A 24,074-nucleotide genomic window follows, 5' to 3' on the forward strand; every position below is an offset into this window, starting at 1 on the left:
ATCCATGACTAGCTCACTGCAGTACTCTTATAGGGAAGGAATTTGATATTTGAACAATAAATCCTCTTATAGTGTTTTCTTTAATATTAAAAAACAAAATGCACTATCAGTCCGATGCATGAGAAGCATGTTCCAGTCTTTGTTATGCTTGAACCTGGTGGACCGTATAAGTCACGTAAATTTTGAGGTTAGACATCACCGACGAAAGAATATGGTTTGTGTTTCACAACAAAAAACATTTTCTCGCCTCTCCTTATCTTCTCTCCCCTTTTACTATCAATTCAACTACCCGAAGACTTTAATTAGCCTCCTGCTTCTCCCAAATGAGCATCATTTTCAAACTTTATAAACCTAATTTTGTCGTCTCTTTGATGGTGTATCTTCTTAGACTTGTAACAAGTGATTTTATATTTTTTTTAATATATAAAACAATTTTTTTAGATGCTAAAATTACTACTTATTAACAGGGGTGGGCAGCGGGGAGCCCCGCCCGCATGGAAGACACTTAGCGGGAGCATGGGGCGGGGAGGCCAGCATACGTATATATATTTATTATTTTTATATATAAATATATATATATATATATTACAAATTATATATATATAAATATATATTACAATTTGTTAGACTTATTCACAAGATTATACATCATTATTTAAGTAAGACTCTTTTATTACCTTGTAAACAAGTCTAATACCACCACCGCATATGAGGGGGCAGAGTGTGGGGAAGGGATGACCCCGTCCCCGCATATGTGAGTATGACGCCTACTTATTAAACTCAATAAACAAAACCTACCAGCATGCCATAATTTTTTTCTTAATCCAAAAAAATTTTAAAATCGCAAATGATAAAAAAAATGCCATAATTCGTTTGAAGCTATGTAAGTCTTTTACTGTTCGCAACAACATTGTTCACGTGTATAGGTTTTCATTAAAAATCTCATCTAAATCTACAAGAGAAATACTAGACAGACACAGAGAAATTTTATACAAAAGTTTACATGCTAATGTCGCTTATTTTGATACATTCAATGGTGGAACCAGCAATTTTTTTTTTAGGGGACCAACTTTTCTACCACGGACACATTTATGTAAAATAAAAAGAAATTAAATATAACTATATATAAAATTAGATCTCGATAATTTACTACATACAATATGTAGAAATAAAACACAACTTAATATATGTTCCATAGAATAATATTAATCCATTATTATATTTTTTGTAAGAAAATATTTAGAATTTATTTTCTTCATAGAAATTATATATCAAGTGATTTTTTAGAAGGTCATATTTCATTTTAGTATGCAAGATAGTTTATCAAGTTTCATGTAAAATCTAGATATTATAGTGTCACATTAAATATATAATGCTATAACTGAGACTTTTTTTTTTTTTTCGCGCTTAATAAAGTCTAGAGGATAAAACCTCTCAACTATTTTTCATATAGATCATCAATTTTAAATGATTTTTTTTTTGTATTTTCACTTTAAATTTCATGTTAAGAAGTCTAATATTGTATAACAAGAAACTTTGGGATGCATATTAATAAATTTATTATTTTTCTTAAACTTAGTTTTAATTTAATTTTGGTGAAATCACGTCCATGAAAATAGACAACAGAGAAATTATACAAAATTTTGAGATTTTATGAGAAAAAGTGAAGATAGACATTTCTAGATATATTGAGATTTCAGAAAACTTTAGAGAGCGTAAGGGTTATAAATTTTGGGGGGGAATTTTATATATTTATAGAATTATGAATTAAATAAAAGAGTTTTATTATTGACGTATTAGATTAAACAAAACTACCATAACTTTATTTGTAAAGATATCTATACAAGTAATAACTTTTTCAATTTCTTTATTTTATGAAGAGTAAAAAAGCTAAAGAGAAGTTACTGTAGCAGTGCACACTTTGCACTCACTACATGGCTGCTTTTAGTTCTCTACTTCTTTATTTTAGACTTAGGAGATGTGTGGTCTAGATGATGCCACATCATATGTGCAAAATAGTTGCTTCCAACAGTGGCTTCTATCTATATTTATTATTTTATGAATAAATCATTGCACAAATCTTACTAGTGAATGGTGAGTATGATCCAGTACTTATTGGTCTTTAGTGGGGCCCTTTTCAAAGCCCATTAAGGCCCAAACATCCTGAAATAGTATAGTAGCTTTCCAATGACATCATTGCCATCACTATAACCAGTAGAGTAGTGCTACAAAGCAGTCACTGTAGTGTGTGTTGCACACACTACATGGTTACTACTGGTGTTTTTTTTTCATCACTCTCTCTCTTTTTCTCTCTCATTTGGCTCGATTCTTTCCCATGCCCAATTCACCTTCAGTCCAGCCCGGTGCTGCCGTGTGCCGTCCAGCCTCACTACCACCATCAGCGAGTCCCCTTCGCGCTGGCGACCAAGCTAGCCACCACCTATCTCCCCCACACGTAACTCTCTCTCTCCCCTACGGTAACCCAACCGAAATGGGTTTCACCAATTTCTCTCCACTTGCGCCGCTGTACGCAGCCACCCAGGCCACCGCACCTCCACCACCTCACACCGGCGACCACCTCTCACAGACCCAGCCACCACGAACCCCCATCTCCCTCTCTGTCGCACACACGCAAACTACCCATAAAATGGATTTCACGTGAGCTCGGGGCAACCGACAGCCCTATCGCTGCCGTGTGTCGATTCTAGCCCCACCGAGCAGCTCCCCTGACCACCACGACTCCTTCCCGAGCACCTCTGAGCCAGCCAAGCCTTCCACCTCTCTCTCGGTCTCTCTGTCTCGCCCTCCACCTCTCTCTCGCTCTCCACCTCTCATCCATCAGCTCTCTCTCTCTCAGTCTGGTTTGGATGATGTGTGGAAGATGTGTAGTTTGGATGATACCACATCATATGTGCAATGGATGCAGCCAAACAGTGACTTCTCCCAATATTATTTCTAACCAGTATCATGTCCGATCCCCAAGCATAAAAAATAATATTATTCGGACGATCTAATTATAAGTAAATTTGTTTGTAACTTGATTGTGAATTTTTCGAATCTTGGCATTTAAATTATTAAATATAGAGGAAAGCAAACAAAGAGTATAAAAGAATATAAATTGTTTTAAGGTTTTAAATTATCTAAAGGCCCTTATCAAAGTTGTATTCCCAAGAAGGATTTTACCAAAATTCACACTCAAGTCTCTCAAATTCTCGAGTATCAACAGTCAGCACCCCCATCACTTCTCTCTCTCTTCTCCCACCGTGCTGTTGTCCCTCCACTACCGTCCCTCACACTCACACTCATTGAGTCTCTCAAGTCTCAATGCCTCACAAACACAACACTCTAGTCGCCTCTCTTTCTCTCTTCTCCCACTATGCTGTCTTCCCTCTACAGTCCTTGCCGTCTATTCTTGGAGAAACTCCCCCAACCTCACTCACTCTTGGACCTGTCATTTCCTTCTCCTCTAGTTGTCCCTCATAAGGTTTTAAAATTCGTTCTGTTTTGGCTAGAACAGTGGGAATAGTAACGGGCACGGTGTATGAGTATTCTGTCTCGAATAGAATTTCGGACGTTTCTGTGTGTAGGTCAAAATGATAGAGTTACTGAGAGTTGGGTCCCGATATTTTTTTTTTTACTTAATGATTAAGAAAATATTTTTTAATGATGTTGTGGATTTTATTTTAACATAATAAAGAATATAAAAAAATATACGAAAAAAATTGGCATTCAAGTAAAGTTTTGAATTTCGATTCGTACTGGCTGGTACAGCGAAATATGTTGTATTGGCCGGATAGCCAGTATAGAAAAAGATATAGTTCGTACCGGTCAAAATTTCGGTTGTATCAGTCGGTACTGGCCAATATTTCCAATTTCAGCCAATATACATATTCCAGCTTTTTATTTTTTATTTTTTCCATTTCTTTAAACTGCAGGTTATTTTTAGATCTCCAATTCAAATCAAATTATTTATAATTTATATATATAATTTATTATATATATAATTTATCATATATATAGACTATTATTTTAAAATATAATTTTATATATAGGCTATTAAAAAATAATATTTAAAATGGTATAAATTATCTCGTTTGACTGCCTCGGTCGAAACCATCGAAACAATATTGAAAACGTTCTCGTAATTCCAGTCATTTTTAGCTTCAGCCCGTTTCTTTCTACTTTCACCTTCCCTGCGAACGGTTTTCAAAACCCTAGATCTCTAAAAATATTTTGCTCTCTGTGACTCTGTCTCCACACTCCAACAACCGGCGCCGACGCGACCTCCACACCGTCGCAGCTACTGTTGCTCCGTCGAAATTCGGTTTGCTCGTGTTGAGCGATCTGCTCCGCCGCAAGTCGACGTCTACGGTCCATCTCTCTACACTAACACCGCCCACTCCACACCGCAGGTATTAGATTATTAACAGTAACTTTATGGATGGAGATCCCCTTTTGCTGTGTGTATTGAGAATCTGAGATTGATGTGCATGCTATTATGGTTTTGTAATTTATCAAGAACCCACATAGAGCCCCTTGTTAATTCCTGAGATTACTTCTCTAATCCGACTCTGCTGACAAAATCTTTTCTCTGACGCCATCTAGCTTCCAAAACATGTCGTCGTCCCAATTTAACTACTCGAACGCAACGAGCAGCAGCACCACGGGCTCCTATTTCCCTATGCCCTTTCACCTCCAGCAATCAGCCGCAACGGCGCTGCCTCAGTACTCCACTCCCAACATGGGCCCCGCACTCCCCGTAGTGGCCCTGTCTATCCTGCCGCCCGGCTCCGGCCCCTCCCCCGCAGTTTACACCCTCCCTCAGTACCATCAGGTTGCCCCTCTCTCTCTCTCTCTCTCTCTCTCTCTCAGACATGAATGTTGTGAACGTCTATGTGTCCTGTTTAATGTTTGAACCTTCTACGTTTCCTTTTTGTGATAGGGGTTTTGGTTAATTTGCTTAGTTTCGGCGTTAGGGTATCTTTAAATCTATATAAAATATTTGTAATATGTGATTTGCTGTGTTTTTTTGGCTTTTGTATGCGAATTTTTATGCGGGTTGCTAGGATTTGATTAATATTGTTATCGAAGATTCAGAAATATGGCGAGTTTTATTTTGGGGTTGAGTGGAAAAGTTAGGGTTATTGGGTTAGCTTGTTTGTTTCGAAGATTCAGCCTGAAGTACGTACTGTAAAGGCTCCTAAACACGCAAGAAATTTACTGGAAGCAATTTTATGGTTGTAAAGAATGCTAGTTTCTCAAAAAAAAAAAAAAAAACTAGAAAATAAAGTCACCATTTTGTCTGAGAGACATAACGTGAAAGTACTTATTGAAGATGGTGCTTTGCAATTTGTTTGTAACATAAAGAAAATGAAAAGATTAAGGCCTGTTTGGCAACACAAGTATTCTCAAGTATTTTTAGATTTTTTCAGATATTTCCTTCCCAAATATCACTCAAACATAAACACTTTCAATTTCAAATTTTCAACTTTTTTATTTAATTATTACCTAATTATTAGAACTTTCTCAAACTTCCAAATAAAATACAAAAAACATTACAACTTTTTTAAATTTCAAAACAAAAATAATATAAAAAATTTATATTCAAACAATTTTTTAATTTTATAATATTTTTATTCAATTTTTTTTTCTCACTTTTCCCAAACCCCATTAAAACATCTTAACTCAAACTATTTCACTACTATTCACATATATATTGGGATATTCTAATTATCCAAACCGAGCCTAAAAACGAAAACATTTGTTTGGGATATGATAAATTTCTAGTATGCAGGATTCCGATCTTTGTTTTTCTCTATTAAGTAAAGTTTGCATGCTTATAATTTCTTTTTGCATTTTTGAACAGGCCCAACAATTGTTTCAAAGGGATGCACAGACTATTACACCAGAGGCACTTGAAAGTGTAAAGGCTGCTCTTGCAAGCAGTGAGATTGAGCACAAAGCAGAGACCAAGAAGAAAGCAGTTCCTCGTAAAGCTGCTGGCCAAACATGGGAGGACCCAACACTTGCAGAGTGGCCAGAAAGTATTAATTATTTCTCCATTCTCTTGTTCAATTGCCTTGTTTAGTTAATCAATTTATCTATCAGCATCCCAGTGTATAAAATTGGCATGAGCTGAGTAATATTTATTTGGTTGCGTTGTTTTGTAACGAGTGCTCTGTTATTGCATGGAATAGTGTCTAACTGCATGTTTTTATAAGTAAAGGTGGCTATACATGAAGGATGGATTAATTCAGTTTTAATTATTTAAACTAATGATTTAAACCATTTCAAATTATGTATTGATTTTTTTTTTATGGAAAAAGTAATCCAACCAGTTAAATATGATACTAAGCTGACTTGTCATACCTCTACCCGGAAATAACTTGTGTTGATATAATCAACATGAAAATTCGAGCAAAGAAGTGGAAATTAACCAAAAAGGGCCTCCGGATGAAAGAAAAAGTCCTGGACAATAGCTAATGTTATACCATAGCAATGAATCTAATTTACTTTTAAAACACATCTTGCAAAACTGGAGGTACTTCAATATACTGTCTAAAAAATAACTCCTAGTCAGCATGCTAAATTTGCGTTCCCAAAATCTAAAAGCTTGTGATGAGTCTGACCGTTCATGTGTTCTTGAATGATGATAGCTCTCCCCATCTTAAATTTTGGTGCTTGAAATTTCTTTTCTAAGTATTTAATTATCTTTTTACTTTATCTTTTTAATTTTTTGTTACTGTTATAGAGATTTTGGGTAGGAGGGTTTCTTCTTCGTGGAGAAAATTCTTCCTCTCCTCCCTGCCCCGCCCTCTCTCCCATTGAAGAATGTAATGTTCATTTGTTCTTTATTTGGATGAGTATTTTACGCTGCTTGCATTTACTTGCAAGATTTTTATGTTAGTATATATGTTCTTATTCTTGTAGCCAGATTACATCTCTTACATCTTTTAATTGTGTTGCTATTTTGCAGATGATTATCGCCTCTTTTGTGGAGATCTTGGTAACGAGGTGAATGATGATGTTCTTTCAAAAGCATTTTCACGGTTCCCTTCCTTTAACATGGCTAAAGTAAGTTTCTATTTCATTCTATTACTGCAATTATTTTCAGCAATTTTTGTTGTGGGAACTTCTTGCATTTTCTCCTCAGATTTTTCTTTGAAGTGGTCACAGTAGTTTTTGTCATATGTTTGCTAGGTAGGTCTTGTCTATGATTCAACATTGGGTTAAACATTTAACCTCTTTGTAGCTTTGCAAGTTGCAAATTGAATGCAGTAGTTTATTTTATTGATTGTTCATTGTTTTTGTTTTAGCTGAACTTAAGGTGTTGGTATTTGTTCTTGAATTTCTTGTCGAGTGTGATACCCATATAATAAGGATAAGGATAGGGAAGAAGTTCTTGCTCTTCATAATGGTTCCAATGGGGCTCCAATTGTATCATTGACTAGTCATTTTGGAGTATAGGCCATGTGGCTTAGGTGTTCCATTGGGGAATTACAAATGGTATTAGAGTCTATCCCAATTAGAAATATGGGACTTGAGCCATGCCACCTACAATGGACTGGCTCAACGACCTCACATCGGGAACTTGGGGGGGGGGGGGGTTGTGGGATTGTGATACCCCATATGATAAAGATAAGGGTAGGTGGTGTATAGGACCCCCATCGCTTGGACAGTGGCCTTGGGTAAGATTTTGACAACCGATAATCTGCGGAAGTGCTGGATAATTATTCTAGATTGGTGTTGCATGTGCAAGAAAGCTGGCGAATAGTGGATCATCTCTTGCTACATTGTGAGACAGCTAGAGCCGTGTGGAGTGAAGTGTTCAGCCGAATAGAATTAAACTGGGTGATGCCTGTTACATTGGTTAAGTTATTGGTCAGTTGGACAATTCTGGATGGTGCTCCACAAATTAAAGCGTCTTGGAAGATGGTCCCCATTTGCTTTATGTGGTGCATATGGCGAGAACGTAATGAGAGGACATTTGAAGATAAGGAGCGGTCTTTAGAGGAGCTTTGATCTTTATTTTTCCGTACTTTATTCCTTTGGGCTATAGCTGTAGACTTTAATGGCCTAAATTTGCATGACTTTCTTGTTTCCATTGGGGCGTTACAGTAGCAGGCGCCTTAGGTTTCTTTTTTGATTGGTAAACAAAATTGGTTTTATAGCCTTATATTTTACACCCTCTGTCATGCTTTAACCAGAAACTGGTTAGGGGTGAACTGACTCTCAATGTGAAGGTAACAGATTTTAAAGTTAACATAAATATGGGTCTTGATTGTAGAACAATCTCTATTCTACAACAAAATAAGCTAAACCTAAGAACAATATTCTAAATCTATATACAGTATGTTTTACTTTCGCTCCTCTAGTGTCACCCATGTACTTCCTAAACTTTATCCTTGACATGCTCCTTGATGAATGAAAAATGGGGAAGGACCATGGGTGAGTTTGGAAACTCAATGAGCAGAGGAATTACACGTGTGATCCGTGAGCGATGTTGAAGGAAAAATAATGCAACTTGTAACACCTCCTCCCATAACGTGTCTCAATACTTCACTAATAGCATTCACCTTCCAATCTTGCACGTTCTGACCAAGGTTATAGTCTTCTCTCTTCTCTGTTGCTACTGCTTCTCTTGTTCTCGTTTGCTTCTCCTTAGTTTCTTCTTTGCCTTCTCTTCTCGTCTTCTCTTCTTCTTAGTGTTTCCAATTTTTTTTCAAAATTGTGGTTATCCTGCATGAAAACTCCAATAATAGTTGGGCTGCTTAATTTGCTGGCTGGTAATGACCCATGTAAATTCGTCCTTGGGACTGGAGTGGAATCGTGTTTAGTGCCACTGATGTTTTTGTGTTGAAGTAGAGTTTGCTAAGAAAGGTAATGAAAAATCAAAAGAAGAATTTAATGGTTAAAACACGCGAAGGGTGGTTTAAGACTAAGAACTTTCTCTTAAAAGGGCATTTTAATCTTGACTCAGGTGCTTGTGATATGGGACTGAGCAAGACACTATAATACTTTTGACCGTGTTTTTTTTTTTTTTTGGTAGAGATGGTTTATTTCATATTGCTTGTGAATGGTGGCATTAGGCTTTGATTGTTCGGGCTGCGCATTGCTTCTTGTCTTTTTATGTTCCTGTGCAGCAAATTTCTTATCATGTTTGTGGCTTTTTGTTGTCTGTTATCCTCTTTTCCTTTCATCTGCTTTCTGAAGTGTGTTATTATTTTTTTACTCATGCAAACTAGTAATGTATTTCAAATCTCCAGGTTGTTAGAGATAAGAGGACAGGCAAGACCAAGGGCTATGGATTTGTTAGCTTTGCCAACCCCGCTGACCTTGCTGCTGCCCTCAAAGAAATGAATGGTATTGTTCCTTTAACAAAGAATGCACACTTGATAGTTGATGTCTTTGCCTTAAAATATGCTTTTATTTTTTCTAGGCCTAAGCCATGCTTAATAGGCCAAACCCTTGAAACAGTGGTAGCACAATGGTCTTCTTTGAGAGGGTGAGTTGTAGTATAACTTTTTTTTTTGGTTGCCACCGGGTATAAGGGATCAAAGTCCCAACTAATCCCGGGGTGCGCAGGCCCTCTTCAAGAAATTTACTGCAAGTGGGCATTGTGCAATTCAAAAGGGAAATCTCCAAGTCCAATACCCCAAGGGTGGGAATGCGAAGTTTTGAACCTACAACGTCCAGTTTATATGACTCTCTCCAGGATATTTAATTAGGAAAAAAAAGAAATCGTAAAATGAGGTCAAAACAATAAAAAGTATCATAGCATAATGTTCATGAGCCTGTTTCCTTCCTGGATTTAAATATAGTTTTATATGTAATATGGTTGACGGGTTTCAGATTATAATCATTTGTGAGGTAGAGGTGGTAGAATCATTTACCCTCTTTAGTCTTTCCTGGTCAATATCCTTGTTTATAGTTTGTTGTACAAACCATAAAATCAAAATGGCTTAAATACTTGTGCCGGAAGGTTTCTAACAGGATGTTGATGTTAGGCATGGATGAGTTTTCAAAAAATAGTTTACAGTGGAATGAAAAATAGGATGAACTTCGAAATGGATGTTGGTAGCTGACTGAATTTTTGCACGATTGAATTCTTATTATGTTAGTGCAAATTGGAATAAGGGTTGGTTGCAAAATTAGTCCCAGGTTGTTACAGATTTACAAAAAAAACTACCTGGGTTTCTAATTTTAGCAATTACTTCATTGAGCTTCAGTTGTTTGTAATTAACTCCTTTGTCCATATTCTGTCTAACTAACTACAGCAACCATCTGGTGGGAACCAATCAGAACATAATTATAATTTTAAAAACTCAAAAATTATTTTAGAAGTGTTAAAAAAATTAAGAAAAAAATTTGGAAATAATACAATATATTAATCCAAAAAAACTGAAATCATAAAAATTATAAACTAATACAACAAAATATATTTAAAATAAATAAAAACATTATTAAAACAACAAAATTCATTAATTAATTCGACAATGTCACTTTACAATTTTTTTTTGTATAAAAGAAGTCACAAGTATTAAAAATGAAACTTAAAAAGTGTTAATAAATAATATTCAAAAAAGAAAAAGAAAAAGAAAAAGGATTCGAGTGAGGAGGAATCCCCTCCTATTGGGTAGCAGCACCCATAGGAAGGTGGGAACAGGATCTGCAAGGTGGCTCCCCGACCTTCTTGTTATCCATTGCGAGGTGGAGGGGTGGCCCACCTCGCAATGGATTAACTAATTCGACAAAAAGTATTAAAACAACAAAGAAATTGTAGTTTAAAACAAAAAATCAATGTCCACCAGAAGCTCCATTACAAGAAGTATTGTTCGGAGTATTTCGGGTTGTTAGCATGTGGGATGGTCATATATAGCTTCTAATGGAGCTTTGGGTGGAGTTTTAGTAATATGGGATAAAAGAGGGGTGGAGAATCTTGATGGGTTTATGGGGGAATACATGGTGGCGTGTTACTTTAAAAACTTTGATGATAATTTTTTGAGGGCATTTGCTGGGGTCTATGGACCAAATTTGGATAGCAGTAGGAGATTCTTGTGGGAAGAGCTTATAGGCTTGAGTAGTTGCCAGGATGTTTCATGGCGTATTGGTGTGGACTTTAATGTGACTAGGTACCTGTGTGAGATTTGGTGAGGGTCACCAAAGCCAAGCAATTGTAGAATTTGCTGATTTCATATGAGCTAGATCTTATGTATATCCCTCTTATTGGGGGAACTTTTACTGGGCCTAACAATCATGCTTGGTCTAGATTGGATAGATTTCTTAAATCCTAATTGGGAGATGCATTCTCCAGAGGTATGCCAAAAAAGAATCACACGGATATGTTTGGACCACTTTCCTATCTTATTAGATTGTGGAGGTATTCAAAAGGGCCGAACGTAATTTAAATTTGAGAACATGTGGTTAAAAGATTATGGCTTTGTGACTTATTAAAAAAAAAAAAAAAGGATTATGGCTTTGTGGAGATGATTAGACAGTGGTGGTGGTCTTACTAGATTCGAGGCACTCTGAGCTTTATTTTGGCAGGTAAGTTGAAAGCTTTGAAGAATGATCTGAAGACTTGGAGCAAGCAGGTCATTGGTAATGTGGAATATAGAAGAGGGCATCATTGCAAAAGTTACAAGGTTTGGAGAGAAGAAGGAAGAGTACTCTCGGGGGAGCAAAGCTCCTAAAAAGCCAAGTTGTTTATGAACTTGAGAGGGTGACTTTGATAGAGGAGATTTCTTGGTGGCGAAAGTCAAGGGCCTTGTGGCTTAGGTAGGGGGTGAGTGCATAGAATTCTTTCATTAGATAGCTAATTTGCTGTGATACCCTATATGATAAGGATAAGATAAGGATAAGAGTATGTGGTGTATGAGATCTCACATTGCTTGAGAATGAGAAGTTATTGCTCTGTATAAGGTTCCAATGTTGCTCCAATTGTATCATTGACTAGTCTTTTTGGAGTGTAGGCCATATAGTTGGGCCTTTTATTGGGGCATTACAAATGGTATCAGAGCCTATCCCAACCAGAAATGTGGGACTTGAGCTGTGCCTACGATGGACTGGCTCAACAAGGACGTCGGGAATTTAAGAGGGGGAGATTGTGATACCCTATATGATAAAGATAAGATAATGATAAGGGTAGGTGGCGTATGAGATCCCACATTGCTTGGGAAGAAAAATTTTTTGCTTTTTATAAGGTTCTAATGGAACTCCAATTGTATCATTAACTAGTCCTTTTGGAGTATAGACCATATGATTTGGGCCTTCTATTGGGGCATTACATTCGCATAGGAGGTACGATGCCATTGAGACACTCAACATTGATGGTCTTGCTTTCCTAGACCACTCGGTGATTAGGGATCATGTTGCTAGAAACTTTGAAGATTTGCTCTCAGAACAATTTGCAAGGAGGCTCAAACTTGATGGTCTATCATTTGAGACAATTGATCAGTCAAGTATTGCTTTGTTAGAGAGACCATTTGAAGAAGACGAGGATCATCAAGTAGTTAGAAGAATGGATAGTGATAATGCTGCAAGCCCTTTGTTAGTGAGACCATTTGAAGAAGACGAGGTTCATCAAGTAGTTAGAAGAATGGATAGTGATAATGCTGCAGGCCTTGGTGGTTTTACTTTGGCATTTTTTCATACTTGTTGGGAGGTGATGAAGGAAGACATTATGAAAGTTTTGCATGAGCTTTCTCTTTTGGGAAGTTTGAGAAGAATCTTAATGCTACTTTCATCACTTTGATTCCCAAAAAAGAAGGTGCTATGTAAGTGAAGGACTTTTGTCCTTCTAGCCTTGTGAATGGGATGTATATGATACTTTTAAAAGTCCTTGCTGATAGAATGAGCTCGGTTATGGAAATAATCATTTTTAGGTCTCAATACATTCATAAAAGGTAGACAAATATTGGATTCGGTCCTTATTGCTAATGAATGTTTGGATGGCAAGATCAAGTCAAGAGTACTTGGTATTTGGGCAAACTAGATTTGGAGAAGGCTTATAATCATGCTAATTGGGACTTCCTACATTATTTGCTGGGGATATGTGGATTTAGGGAGAGATGGAGGTCGTGGGTTATGTATTGTGTGTCTATGGATGATTCTCAATTTTGGTGAATGGTGATCCCGTGGGTTTTTTCAACAGTACTCAGGGATTGAGACACAACGATCCAATATCACCTCTTCTATTTGTCATCTTCATGGAGGCTCTTAGCAGAATGTTGTCGGTTTTAGTTAAGGGTGGATTTCTTTCCAGGTTTTTTGGTTGTGGGAGAGGAAAGGGGGGGGGGGGGGTACTAACCGTGGTACAACATTTATCATCTTTTGTTTGAGGATGATACGTTGTTATTCTGTTAGGCAAACCAAGGCCACATCCAATCGTTGAGGGGTATCCTTTGCTTTGAAGCTGTCTCTGGTTTGAAAGTAAGCCTTCCAAAATCTGAGCCGGTGGCTGTTTGCAATGAAGGAGGTCGGGCCCGTTAATTGGGTTGTAAGGTATCTTCTTTGCTTATGAAGTACCTTGACCTTCATTTGGGAGCATCCTTCAAAATTAAGACTATTTAGGATGAGGTGTTGGAGAAGATTGAGCGCTGGCTGGTTGGTTGGAAAAGGATGTATGTCAAAAAGGGTAGGATTGCCTTAATAAAGAGTACACTTCAAATCTTCCCGCATATTACCTATTATTATTTCCTCTTCCTATAACACCCTCTTCCCATAGGATAGAGATATTACTAACATTCATAGCATAGTGCCTGGTAAAGAGATTCATATCCTGAATATCTTATTTATTGAAACATCAACTAAACTGAACATAACTGTTTTTGAAACGTGAAAATGAAAACGTAAAGTAAAAACATATAGTGGTCCTATGTGTGACTTTTATTCAAACAACATAAAAGGAAACTAATCCTTATGTAATAACACTTATTCCTTTCTACCTTTGAGATCTACATCCTGGCCATCTAGCTCTACACCATCACAATCTCCATTTGTGACAAATAAACATTGAAGAAAACAAAAATGAGTCAAATACTCAGCAAATAGCACATCATACTGTAAAATATAACTTAGCTTAGCATAGACTTAATTTTTGAAAGACTCTTCATAACATACATACATCATCACAGATTCACAATCATACCGTAAACATAACTTAATTTAACATAGGCTTAATTTATGAAAAACTTTACATACATACATATATCGTCACAGATTCACATAACATATCTATTCATCATTAACATGAGTGGCAAGCATGTAATGTGAATGCATAAATGACTGACTTCATGCTTTTTCTAACAATCATACATGACTTGTTTATCTTGTCTTTCACTTATCATATGGTGACCCACACTTGAGTCTGTGACACCGCATAACTTGTCATAACATGGAGTGAAACACGCTCGAGTTCGTGTTTCACCTAACATATGGTGAACCACGCTTGGGTCCGTGGCACCGCTTATCATAACTTATGGTGAACACGCTTAGGTCCGTGTCACCCTTTAACACATCATGGAGTGAAACACGCTTAGGTCTGTATTTCACTTAACATATGGTGAACCACGCTTTGGTCCGTGACACCGCTTATCATAACTTGTGGTGAACACGTTTAGGTCCGTGTCACCCATATCATCTTATCTTTCTTAATGCACGAGAAGTTTGTTGGACTTCATGAAATTTTCTAGCATGGCATATACTTGTACATATCATAACATAACATGACATGACATAATCTGAACATAAACATTCCATGGCATACATGATCTGAGAACTACATGAACATTACATGACCTATATGATCTAAATACTTCATGAGATTACATTGCATGGCATACATGTGATTTTCATGACATGTCATCCATCAAATCGCAATCCATAATAGCATAACATACATAAGCTCACTTACATGCATATCATTATAATTCATCGAAGATCATGAAAGGGATCTAACCTTGACATAGCTCGTAGCGTAGCGTAAACAAATATCCCATTTTCATGTACAATTAGAACATTTACAGTACACATGCAATTATATCATCACATACTAATTACCTTTTAGTGTTGCTTCCACAATCTTACATCGTAGCTCGTGACCTATACGAGGCACTAATCGTCACTAACTCTTCTAGAAAGACGTGTCGTAGCATTCTTAATACTTAAAATCATATATAGAGATAATTTAATTACACTAAGATTAATACATAATAATATTATTCGAAACTCATAACATCTTCCTTAACTTCTATTTTAAAATATTACTTAATAATTTTATAAAAATCTAGTTAAAAAGTCAATTGGAATATTAACTAAATAATAGGCTCAAAAATAGTTTAAAAAGGATACTTTAAAAATATACCTTAAAATTATCCTTTAAAATCCCTTAAATACTTTCTATAAAAATAAGTCTGACTAATATATTTATTTAAGTAGATAAAGCCCATGTAAAAGTAATGTGTTTCTGAAAATATAACCAGCCCAATAAAAATCACTAAAACAGTTGCTGAAATATAATAAAATAAAGCCCGATTTAAAACACAAGTCCATCTCAATGATACATGTCTAATTAACCTCAAGCCCAGACCACAAGGAAATTAGCCCACGTACATGATCAGGTTTAAAACATAAAGTCAGCATAGTTACTCGAGGGTAAAGAAGTAACTTCTCCAAAAGTTCCTTTAGGAGGATTTACAAAAGTCTACAAAACAAGGGGTTTCAAGGGCATAATCTTAATGGGCATGGGTATCTTGGAAAAGACAAACAAAGCAAATGAAAGGGAAGAAAACAACTACTGAAGAGGAGAATCGTGCGATGGAAAGGCAACTCACCGAGAGAGGAAGGAGACCCACTGCGATGTGGATTTGGGTCGAGTTCGACGGTGACTCTGGGGTGGCTGGGAGTGGTTGGCGACACCACATAAATCTGTGGGTTTGTTGGAACTTGGCTGGCCGGCATTTTTTTTGTGGTGTTTCCGGCGAGGTAAGTGGTTTGGGTTGGCTGGTATGAAGAGAAAGGCTTGGTGGTGTTGTTTGCGACGAGGGGCTTGCTGTGAGAGTGGGTTTCTTTCATTGTGTAGGAGAGATTTCTCTCACTCTGGGCTTGCTCTTAGTATCCAAACACAGTTTATACCGTTTGAATCCATTTCAAAATTGAGTTCATTGTGGGGCCTAGTAACTGACAAATATTAATTGCATCTGACACAGTTTTCCATCTCTCTCATGGGGCCCACATTGCTAGCGCCATACTGTCATACTGCTGCATACTTGTTTATTACTTTAGGCTGTAGTTTATTATTTTTGCATTCTGGCGCAGTGCAGTTTGTACAAAATGTTTGTCTTTTGCACCGGCAGTGAGAATGAATGTCAGGTGAACAGTTGATTTCAATGGTGGGACCCATTCATTTTTACAACTTCCTATAAATATATCCAAACTTATCTTAATATCCAAACACACCTAAACTCATCTTAAGTGGACCCTGCAAAACTCATTCAGCCATCTCAACTCACTACTATTCATAAAAAATTCAACTCAACTTAACTTAGCTTAACATCCAAACGCATTGTTAGTTTCAACTCAAAAAACTACTCAATCTGGGAAACGAAACAGAAAAATAAAAGAGGTGTATAGTTTAACAGTAGAGAAATCCTATTAAAAAAAAAAATTACTACCTCAAAACACATCTAATAAAATAATAACAATAAAAATAACAATAAAATAGTAGTAATAATAATAATAAAAATCACACTTTTGGGGTTTGGATGTTACACGTCCAGTTGGTGTTGCTTCCCAGATTGAGAAGCTTCATCGAGATTTTTTAGTGGATTAGGTGAGGAGTTTCAATTTAGTTGTTTGGGACAAGATGTGTTCTTCGGTGAGGGGTGGTGGGCTGGAGATTTGCAATTTGAGGGTCTTCAACAATGTCGTAACACCGCGCTCTTGGGGACATCTGATAAAATTGGAACGATACAAAGAAGATTAGCATGGCCCCTTGTGCAAGGATGACACGCACAAATCGAGAAATGATATTACAGCCTATCCCAACTAGAAATGTGGGACGTGAGCCGTGCCACCTACGTTGGACTGGCTTGACGAGGACATCGGGAATTTAAGGGGGGTAGATTGTGATACCTCATATGATAAAGATAAGGGTAGGTAGTGTATGAGATCCTACATTGCTTGAGAAGGAGAAATTCTTGCTCTTTATAAAGTTTCAATGGAGCTTCAATTGTATCATTGACTAGTCCTTTTGGAGTATAAACCATGTGGCTTGGGCCTTTCATTGGAAATGGTTGTGGCGATATAACCGAGAGGGAAGCATTGTGGAAAGTGGTGATAGAGAGTTAAGCATGGGGGGTGCTAGAGGGGTTGGTGTTCTAATGAATTACGGGGGACATACGGAGTGTGTCCGTGGAAATATATTCAGAAAGGTTGGGGGTCTTTTTCTAGACTCACTAGATTGGCGGTGGGAGATTGTCACAATGTTAGTTTTTGGCATGATGTATGGGTTGGGGATATAGCTTTGAAGGATTTTCAGGATTTTACAGGAGCAGGAGGCTTCGGTAGCTGAGTTAAGGGTGTTCTCTAGTGACTCAGCAGTGGAATGTCAGCTTCATTTGGGAGGCTCACTATTGGGAGATTGCTGTTTTCACTGAATTTTTTAATTTGCTTTGCTCCTTTTTGTACTGGTAACACACAGGTGGATTAGATTATTTGGATTCCTTCTAGTAAAGGGAAGTTTTCAGTACGCTCATACCATGAGGCGCCCTCACTACTCAGGATAGCAATCACTTCCTGTGGAAGAGTATTTGGAGTAAGGCACCCACAAGGCTGCCTTTTTGTTTGGACAACATCATTAGAGAAGATTCTGATCATAGACAACCTAAAAAAACGTGGGTTTATCCTTATTAATTGGTGCAGTATATAAAAAGGGTGGTGAAACAGTTTGTCATTTACTTCTACATTGTGAGTGTGCCATGGCCCTTTGGTATGATTTTTTCAGTAGAGTGGGATTAGCATGCCCTGGAGGTGGTTGATTGCTAGCTAGTTGGTCAGGGACTTGAGGGTATCCCCCAAATTGTAGCTGTGTGGAAGATGGTTACCATGTGTTTACTATGGTGTATTTAGAGGGAAAAGAATGACTTGAACTTTGAGGATCAGGAGCGCTCTCTGGAAAAGAATTTTTTCTTAAAGGCTTTGTTTTTGTGGGCCTTTGCCATAGATTTTGATGCTGTTCGTAGCTAGGTGTACTCTCTTGTATATTTCTTGTGTATTTGGGCTTTGCCTATTTCAGTCCTAATAAAAGATCTTGTACTTGTCACAAAAAAAGTATTTATATATATTTAAAAATATTTTTCTTACTTTTTTTAATGTTTGAATTTTAAAACTATTTATGTTTTTAATGATTTTTATAATAAAGTGGCTGATGTTGCATTTATATGCCATGTATCAAATTCTGATTGGTTACAAGTTGGCAACCATGCCGATAGTGAATTGGATTGAAGACGGACAGAGGGAATTAATTGCAACAGATTGTAAATTCAAGGAGTTAATTGCTAAAATTAGAAAGGAGAGCTTTCACATCTGTTAGACTGATTTTGCAATTAACTCTTGGAATAATCAAAATATCTACACCATGTTTTGCATGACCTAGTTTTGCATTATGGAGATGCAAATGGGAATATTTGGATAAACTTTGCAATCCACATCGGTGCCTGAAATGTACCCTTGGGAGCTATAGGATTTGGAATTGCTTATTTTAGGAGGTATTCATTTTTTGTTTAGCACAACGAAATACTCATACGTTATGGATGGTCCTGGTAGTATAGAAGCAGGTTATATGATTTTATATGAAATTAACGTGTTTTAATGAGTTGTGGAAGTTGGATAGGACTCTGTTCTGTTCCCCACAAGAAGTCACCCTTGATCGGTTGGATTATTTATTGAGTTGCTCTCTTAATGTTAATTGATTACTTGGATTTCAGGTAAATATGTTGGAAATCGGCCAATCAAACTACGCAAGAGCAACTGGAGGGAAAGGATAGACACAGAGGCAGCAGAAAGACAAAAAGTAAAGCAATTTTTCTCATGGTTTGCTTTGCGTGGTTGAAAGTTTCTTTATTTGCTTAATTGCTCAAATGTGTGGTTCTAACTTATGTGGAATTTTCGTGACAGAACCTAAATCAAAAGAAACCAAAGCTTTCGAAGAAGAGTGTATTGCACAAGTGAACTCGAATGGCACTCAGGAGGAAGAATTAAATGGAAAGTAGCTTTCGATGGAATGAATGTCTTCAGGTCAACTGCACGGATGGATTCGTGGTAAAGCTATTATTACCTTGTGATATAATATATTTCTAACAAAATAACGTAAAAGAAACTATTGATGGAAGAAATTACAAGAGATGTAATGGAAATTAAGGATTAAGATGGATCCGTACCTTGTTTCCGTTTTGATCAAAGGTTCTTATCTTTTATTATATGTTATTTCTCCTTGTATTTTCCTTGCTCTCTGAATTTTTTTTTTTAATGTTTATTTTTACATATTCTTTCATCAATTCGGCCTGCATGTATTCATCACTTCCCCGATGCCATGGCACGTAGGTATTCTCCACTGAGATTCGGACGAAAATATGATAGACGACCTAAATATAAAAAACGTTCGTATCCATGTTTAACCGTTTTACAAAAAACTCACTCTGGTAGGTTTTAATTTGATACCTTAATGGAAACGTCAATGGGGCATGCCAACACGAATGGCATAAACACAGAAAAAGCCATGGACGATAATAGTCACACGCCCAAGCTTTTAAGGGAAATAATGGAAAAGCTAGCAAGAAAACAGGGATTGTTTTCTGTATTTGGATTTTGCATAAAATCCTTGCAGAACTTGCATGTAAAATACTCATCTGCCTACTGTAACTGCAGTACCAAATTCCCTACATTCGTGGGCCTCGTGGCCAATCAGAAACAAAGGGAACAAAAGAGAGAGACAACCATGTATAACAACAAAGAAAAACGCAAAATAAAGGGATAACTTGTGATAATGGACCCAGATGCCTCCACATCTCGGCCCAGCCCGTCACCCCCTTGCCTGTTCTCAACAAATCGCGCTGGCCAATTCTCTTCGGCCAAGCCCATGTCTAATACTATGTTTCTAACTCCACCCACCAGCACAAAGTGAAAACTTCCGGCCTCTGACTCCCTGTCAACATTTCATCCAGAACCTTAGTTCTACCAGCACGCTCTTTGGTAAGTTACTAAGTAGAGCTAAAAATGAATTAGTTTGTTCGATAGCTCGTTCGGTTAAATTTGAATCAAATTCGACTTGTGAAAAAAAAAAATTTCGATGGTGAAAGCAGATACCCTCTCAATTTGTAAATGACATATACTCCACAAAATTCGACTCAACTCGGTTAAGGCTCGTTAAGGTCAGCTTATTTATGCTCGAGTCGACTCAATTAAGACTCATTTATATATTGATAAATATATACATACACTTATATATATATATGTATTAGGTAATAATATAAGCATACCGTTTTTATAATTAAATATATAATATGTAATCTTATTACTTATGTCTATATAGTGAATATACTTCATATATATATATTTTATAATTTGTATAATAATTAGTGAATAAAATTTAATACTTTCATGTACTAGTATGTGGGAACTATATATGAAATAGTATATACTATCATATTAGGTATATGTATTAATAATATATATAGACAAATAATATATTATTATTTTGGATAAATATCAATTGATTAGAGTAGGGATCAATAGAGGTTGAAGTAGTCTACTAGGCAATGACTGCTTTGTTCTCACACTTTGTGTAAGCCCTGTTTATTTTTCAATAATAATTAGAATATTACATTGTGTGATTGGTTTCCTTGATTGATAAACATGTATTATACGTAAATTGGAATTAATGTTATTCGGGACTAGTAAGAAGAAGATTGAGAGTTGGTTTTGGATCTTTAGAGGTTGGAGTACAGAGGTTAGAATAGGACTGAGAACCCAAGACCTTTGGAAAGCCCGAAGCATGACCTAGAACCACGAACCCTGTAATGTAATCACCACGTGTGATCTTACTCAATTACGAAGGATAATTACACCGACATGACGTACTGGAGAAGTAACGCCGTATATCCAGTCAACTTGCATCCTATAATACTTTCTCTCTCTTTCACAAATTAGTTCCAGTCTCTTTTCCCTAAAGACGTGATATCTTCATTCTTCACGCCTATTTTTGAAGAGATGTACGGCTTTGTCTGTATCTTTAATTACTCTCAACTTATCTTAACTAATTATTATAATTTTTTTAAATTTTAATACAAAATATAATAAATAATTTAACTTTTTCAAATCTCAAAATAATAATAATAATATTAAAAAATAATATTCTAATAATATTTTATCATCTCAATTCAATTCAACTCAACTCACTTTAACATCTAAACATACTCGTAATGATTAAATTGGTAGGTGGGCTCTCCTAAATATAGAAAATAAAATTACACTTGTAAAAAGTTATAACTTTACAATTTGCAAATAACACATTTAAAGCCTTTTTAATATACTAAAGGATAAAAATATATATATTTTTAGAGTAATGCTATTCATCGTCTTAATTTTTATTATCTTATGATGTAACATTAGATGATAGAAACTCTTGCAACGTTGAGAGTTTCTTCATGTGGCTAATCCTATTCGAAGTTCACTATCGTAGTGATTCTCAACATAGCACAACATCAAGAGGAGGAAGAAAGAAAAAGAAGAAGTACGTGAAACCACTAGCAAACTTTTAGGTTAGGTCTTAGGATGGGTCTGGCAGCCAAGAGTACCTCAAGTATTCTCAAATACTCTCATTATTATTATTTACTTTATTGTAAAGTAAAGTTTTGACTTTTTACAAGTGTCACTTTATTTTCTATAAATAAGAGACTCCACCTGTGAATTTAATCATTATATACTCTTCAAAAATAAGGGTAAATATACCACTAGTGGAAAAGAGACTTAACCGCTAGGTAAGAATACAAAGTATTGTAATGTCCTTTGATATATTAAAAGGGAGACGCTTGGAACTGATCGGGTGTCATACCCATTTTTACACCATTGAATGAACACCTGCCACGTATAGATTTCAGCATCAAAGAAAATAGACTCACATACAGTAGATCACGTTTTTCTTTTTGTATTCTCGGGTGCTCGAGATCGATCTCTCTCCCCTCCCCCGTCTCTCTCGCTCTCTCTCTGTGAAAAAATAGTCCCTTGGAAATACTATCGGCCCACTCCCGTCGACATCCTCCCCGCCTCTATTCCTTCAATCCTAGACTCCTAGTGAAAACAAAAAAAAAAAAAAAACAAAAAAACAAAAAAACAAAAAAACAAAAAACAAAAAAATAAGATTGCAAGTTGAAGAAAATTGTCTCCAACCTCAAGAATCTGGACTACAACGAAGAAACCGAATAAGATCTTTCTCAAACTACCCAACAAATTAAAGGATTTGCTGCTCCACGCACATAGAAGGGATTCTGTTACAAACAAGCCAAATGACGAAGAGTAAGTATATTTACAATGAGATAAAATCATGCAAGAGAATCAAATAGACTTCGTGATATATCAGATTTACCTCGGGGTAATAGAAAAAAAAAATACCAAAACAAAAGATATACTAGATGCTTCTCTCTCTCTCTCTCTCTCTATATATATATATATATATATAAGTCTAGAGTATTTGAAATTACTTTTGCTTGCATTGTGAGAGGCTCTTGTTGTTATGGGTTTTACGGGTTGAACTTCTTTTCGCCTGTTAAAGTTCTGTTCTGTGTGTGGATTTCTCTTCTTCTTATACCGCCTCTCTCTCACACACTTATCTTTACCTATCCTTCCTTCAATCCCAAACTCTTAGGGAGAAAAAAACCAAAACAATCAGATTGGAAATGGACGGTGACTACAAGTCTAGAGAGGAGAGGAGAGGAGAGGGAAATGAATGGAGCTCATTCAATAAGGTAGATCCATGTAAGATAAATAAATCTCATGTGTTGAGTTCGGTGTAAAAATAGGTATAATACCGACCGATTCTAAGCTTTTCTCATATTAAAAATGTTTTAAATATGTTCCTTAAAATTGTAAAGTAATGATTTTTCACTTCATATTCTATAAATAAGAAACCCCACCCATGAATTTAATCATTCTGTACTTTTCAAAAATATAGAGAAACAATTCTACCATTTTTTTCTTTGAGTTTTGACTATTTTATAATAAGTTCGAGAATACAAAATAATAATAATAATAATGAGAAAAGACAAGAAGTAGCATAATTCTATTATAAGGAAAACATCCATTATAAGATGACTCAACACCGAATTTTTTCTTTTTAAATTATTCCTGTTATTTTCTAATTTACAATGCATATTACACAAATTATTTATATCTATATTTTCCAACATAAACAACAATATAGATTACTCAACTTATCAAAAGTAGATCATCTTACAATGTACGAAAAAACTCATTTATATAGGAAAAAAAAAAACATCACAGCTAACAAATCCAATCCAGTTGATTTAAGTTTTAAAAATTAGACATTTATCGCAAACATATTAATTACAGTAATATGAGCGCAACTGGAAGTATGTGTTACCACACGATTGGGCCTTGGACGACGTATAATTTTATCGTTTGCAGAGGAAAATAATCCATATAAAAAAGATATGAAAGGTTTGCTTTTTCCCAAATTGGTCAGACCTTACGTACTAATTAGCAGTTCCTTTAGATTTCCCGCTGTGTTGTTGTATCGTATGCTTGTCTTGGTGTTCAGACAAACTCAGAGCTTTGCTGGAAATATCAACTACCAACCCGAAAGACGAAACACTACACTGAAATGAACAAAATACAATTACCTTTGTCAACCATAACATGTAAGTAGCTGAAAACTATAACTCATTGCCATATTTTACTAATTTTAATTACAAACTTTTATGGCCTCTCAATTGTCAGTCAACTTTAATTCATTTACACGTGGATTCACTCTAAAGTGCTACACCATGTTTCGGAAAAGT

At 36.1% G+C, this 24,074-nt stretch overlaps 1 protein-coding gene and 1 non-coding gene across 2 annotated transcripts; both read left to right on the top strand.

Moving 5' to 3' along the window:
- Positions 1-4,121: 4,121 nt before the first annotated feature.
- Positions 4,122-19,483, top strand: LOC121246091 (RNA-binding protein 42). The gene is made up of 7 exons (XM_041144087.1): positions 4,122-4,412; positions 4,606-4,834; positions 5,867-6,044; positions 6,977-7,074; positions 9,267-9,363; positions 18,987-19,072; positions 19,177-19,483. Exons 2-7 carry the CDS (start codon positions 4,616-4,618, stop codon positions 19,228-19,230), a joined length of 732 nt encoding a protein of 243 aa, XP_041000021.1. The 5' UTR covers positions 4,122-4,412; positions 4,606-4,615; the 3' UTR covers positions 19,231-19,483.
- On the top strand, positions 16,938-17,039 carry LOC121247944. Its single transcript, XR_005937345.1, has one exon. It is a non-coding gene; the product is annotated as a U6 spliceosomal RNA (small nuclear RNA).
- Positions 19,484-24,074: the final 4,591 nt, after the last annotated feature.

Source organism: Juglans microcarpa x Juglans regia, chromosome 1S (genome assembly GCF_004785595.1).
Source record: "Juglans microcarpa x Juglans regia isolate MS1-56 chromosome 1S, Jm3101_v1.0, whole genome shotgun sequence".
Lineage (NCBI taxonomy): Eukaryota > Viridiplantae > Streptophyta > Magnoliopsida > Fagales > Juglandaceae > Juglans > Juglans microcarpa x Juglans regia.

Coding starts and splice junctions, on each gene's coding strand:
- LOC121246091 (XM_041144087.1), top strand. CDS start 4,616: ATGTCGTCGTCCCAATTTAACTACTCGAACGCAACGAGCAGCAGCACC. Junction 4,835..5,866: donor CCCTCCCTCAGTACCATCAG/GTTGCCCCTCTC, acceptor ATTTTTGAACAG/GCCCAACAATTGTTTCAAAG. Junction 9,364..18,986: donor TGCCCTCAAAGAAATGAATG/GTATTGTTCCTT, acceptor CTTGGATTTCAG/GTAAATATGTTGGAAATCGG.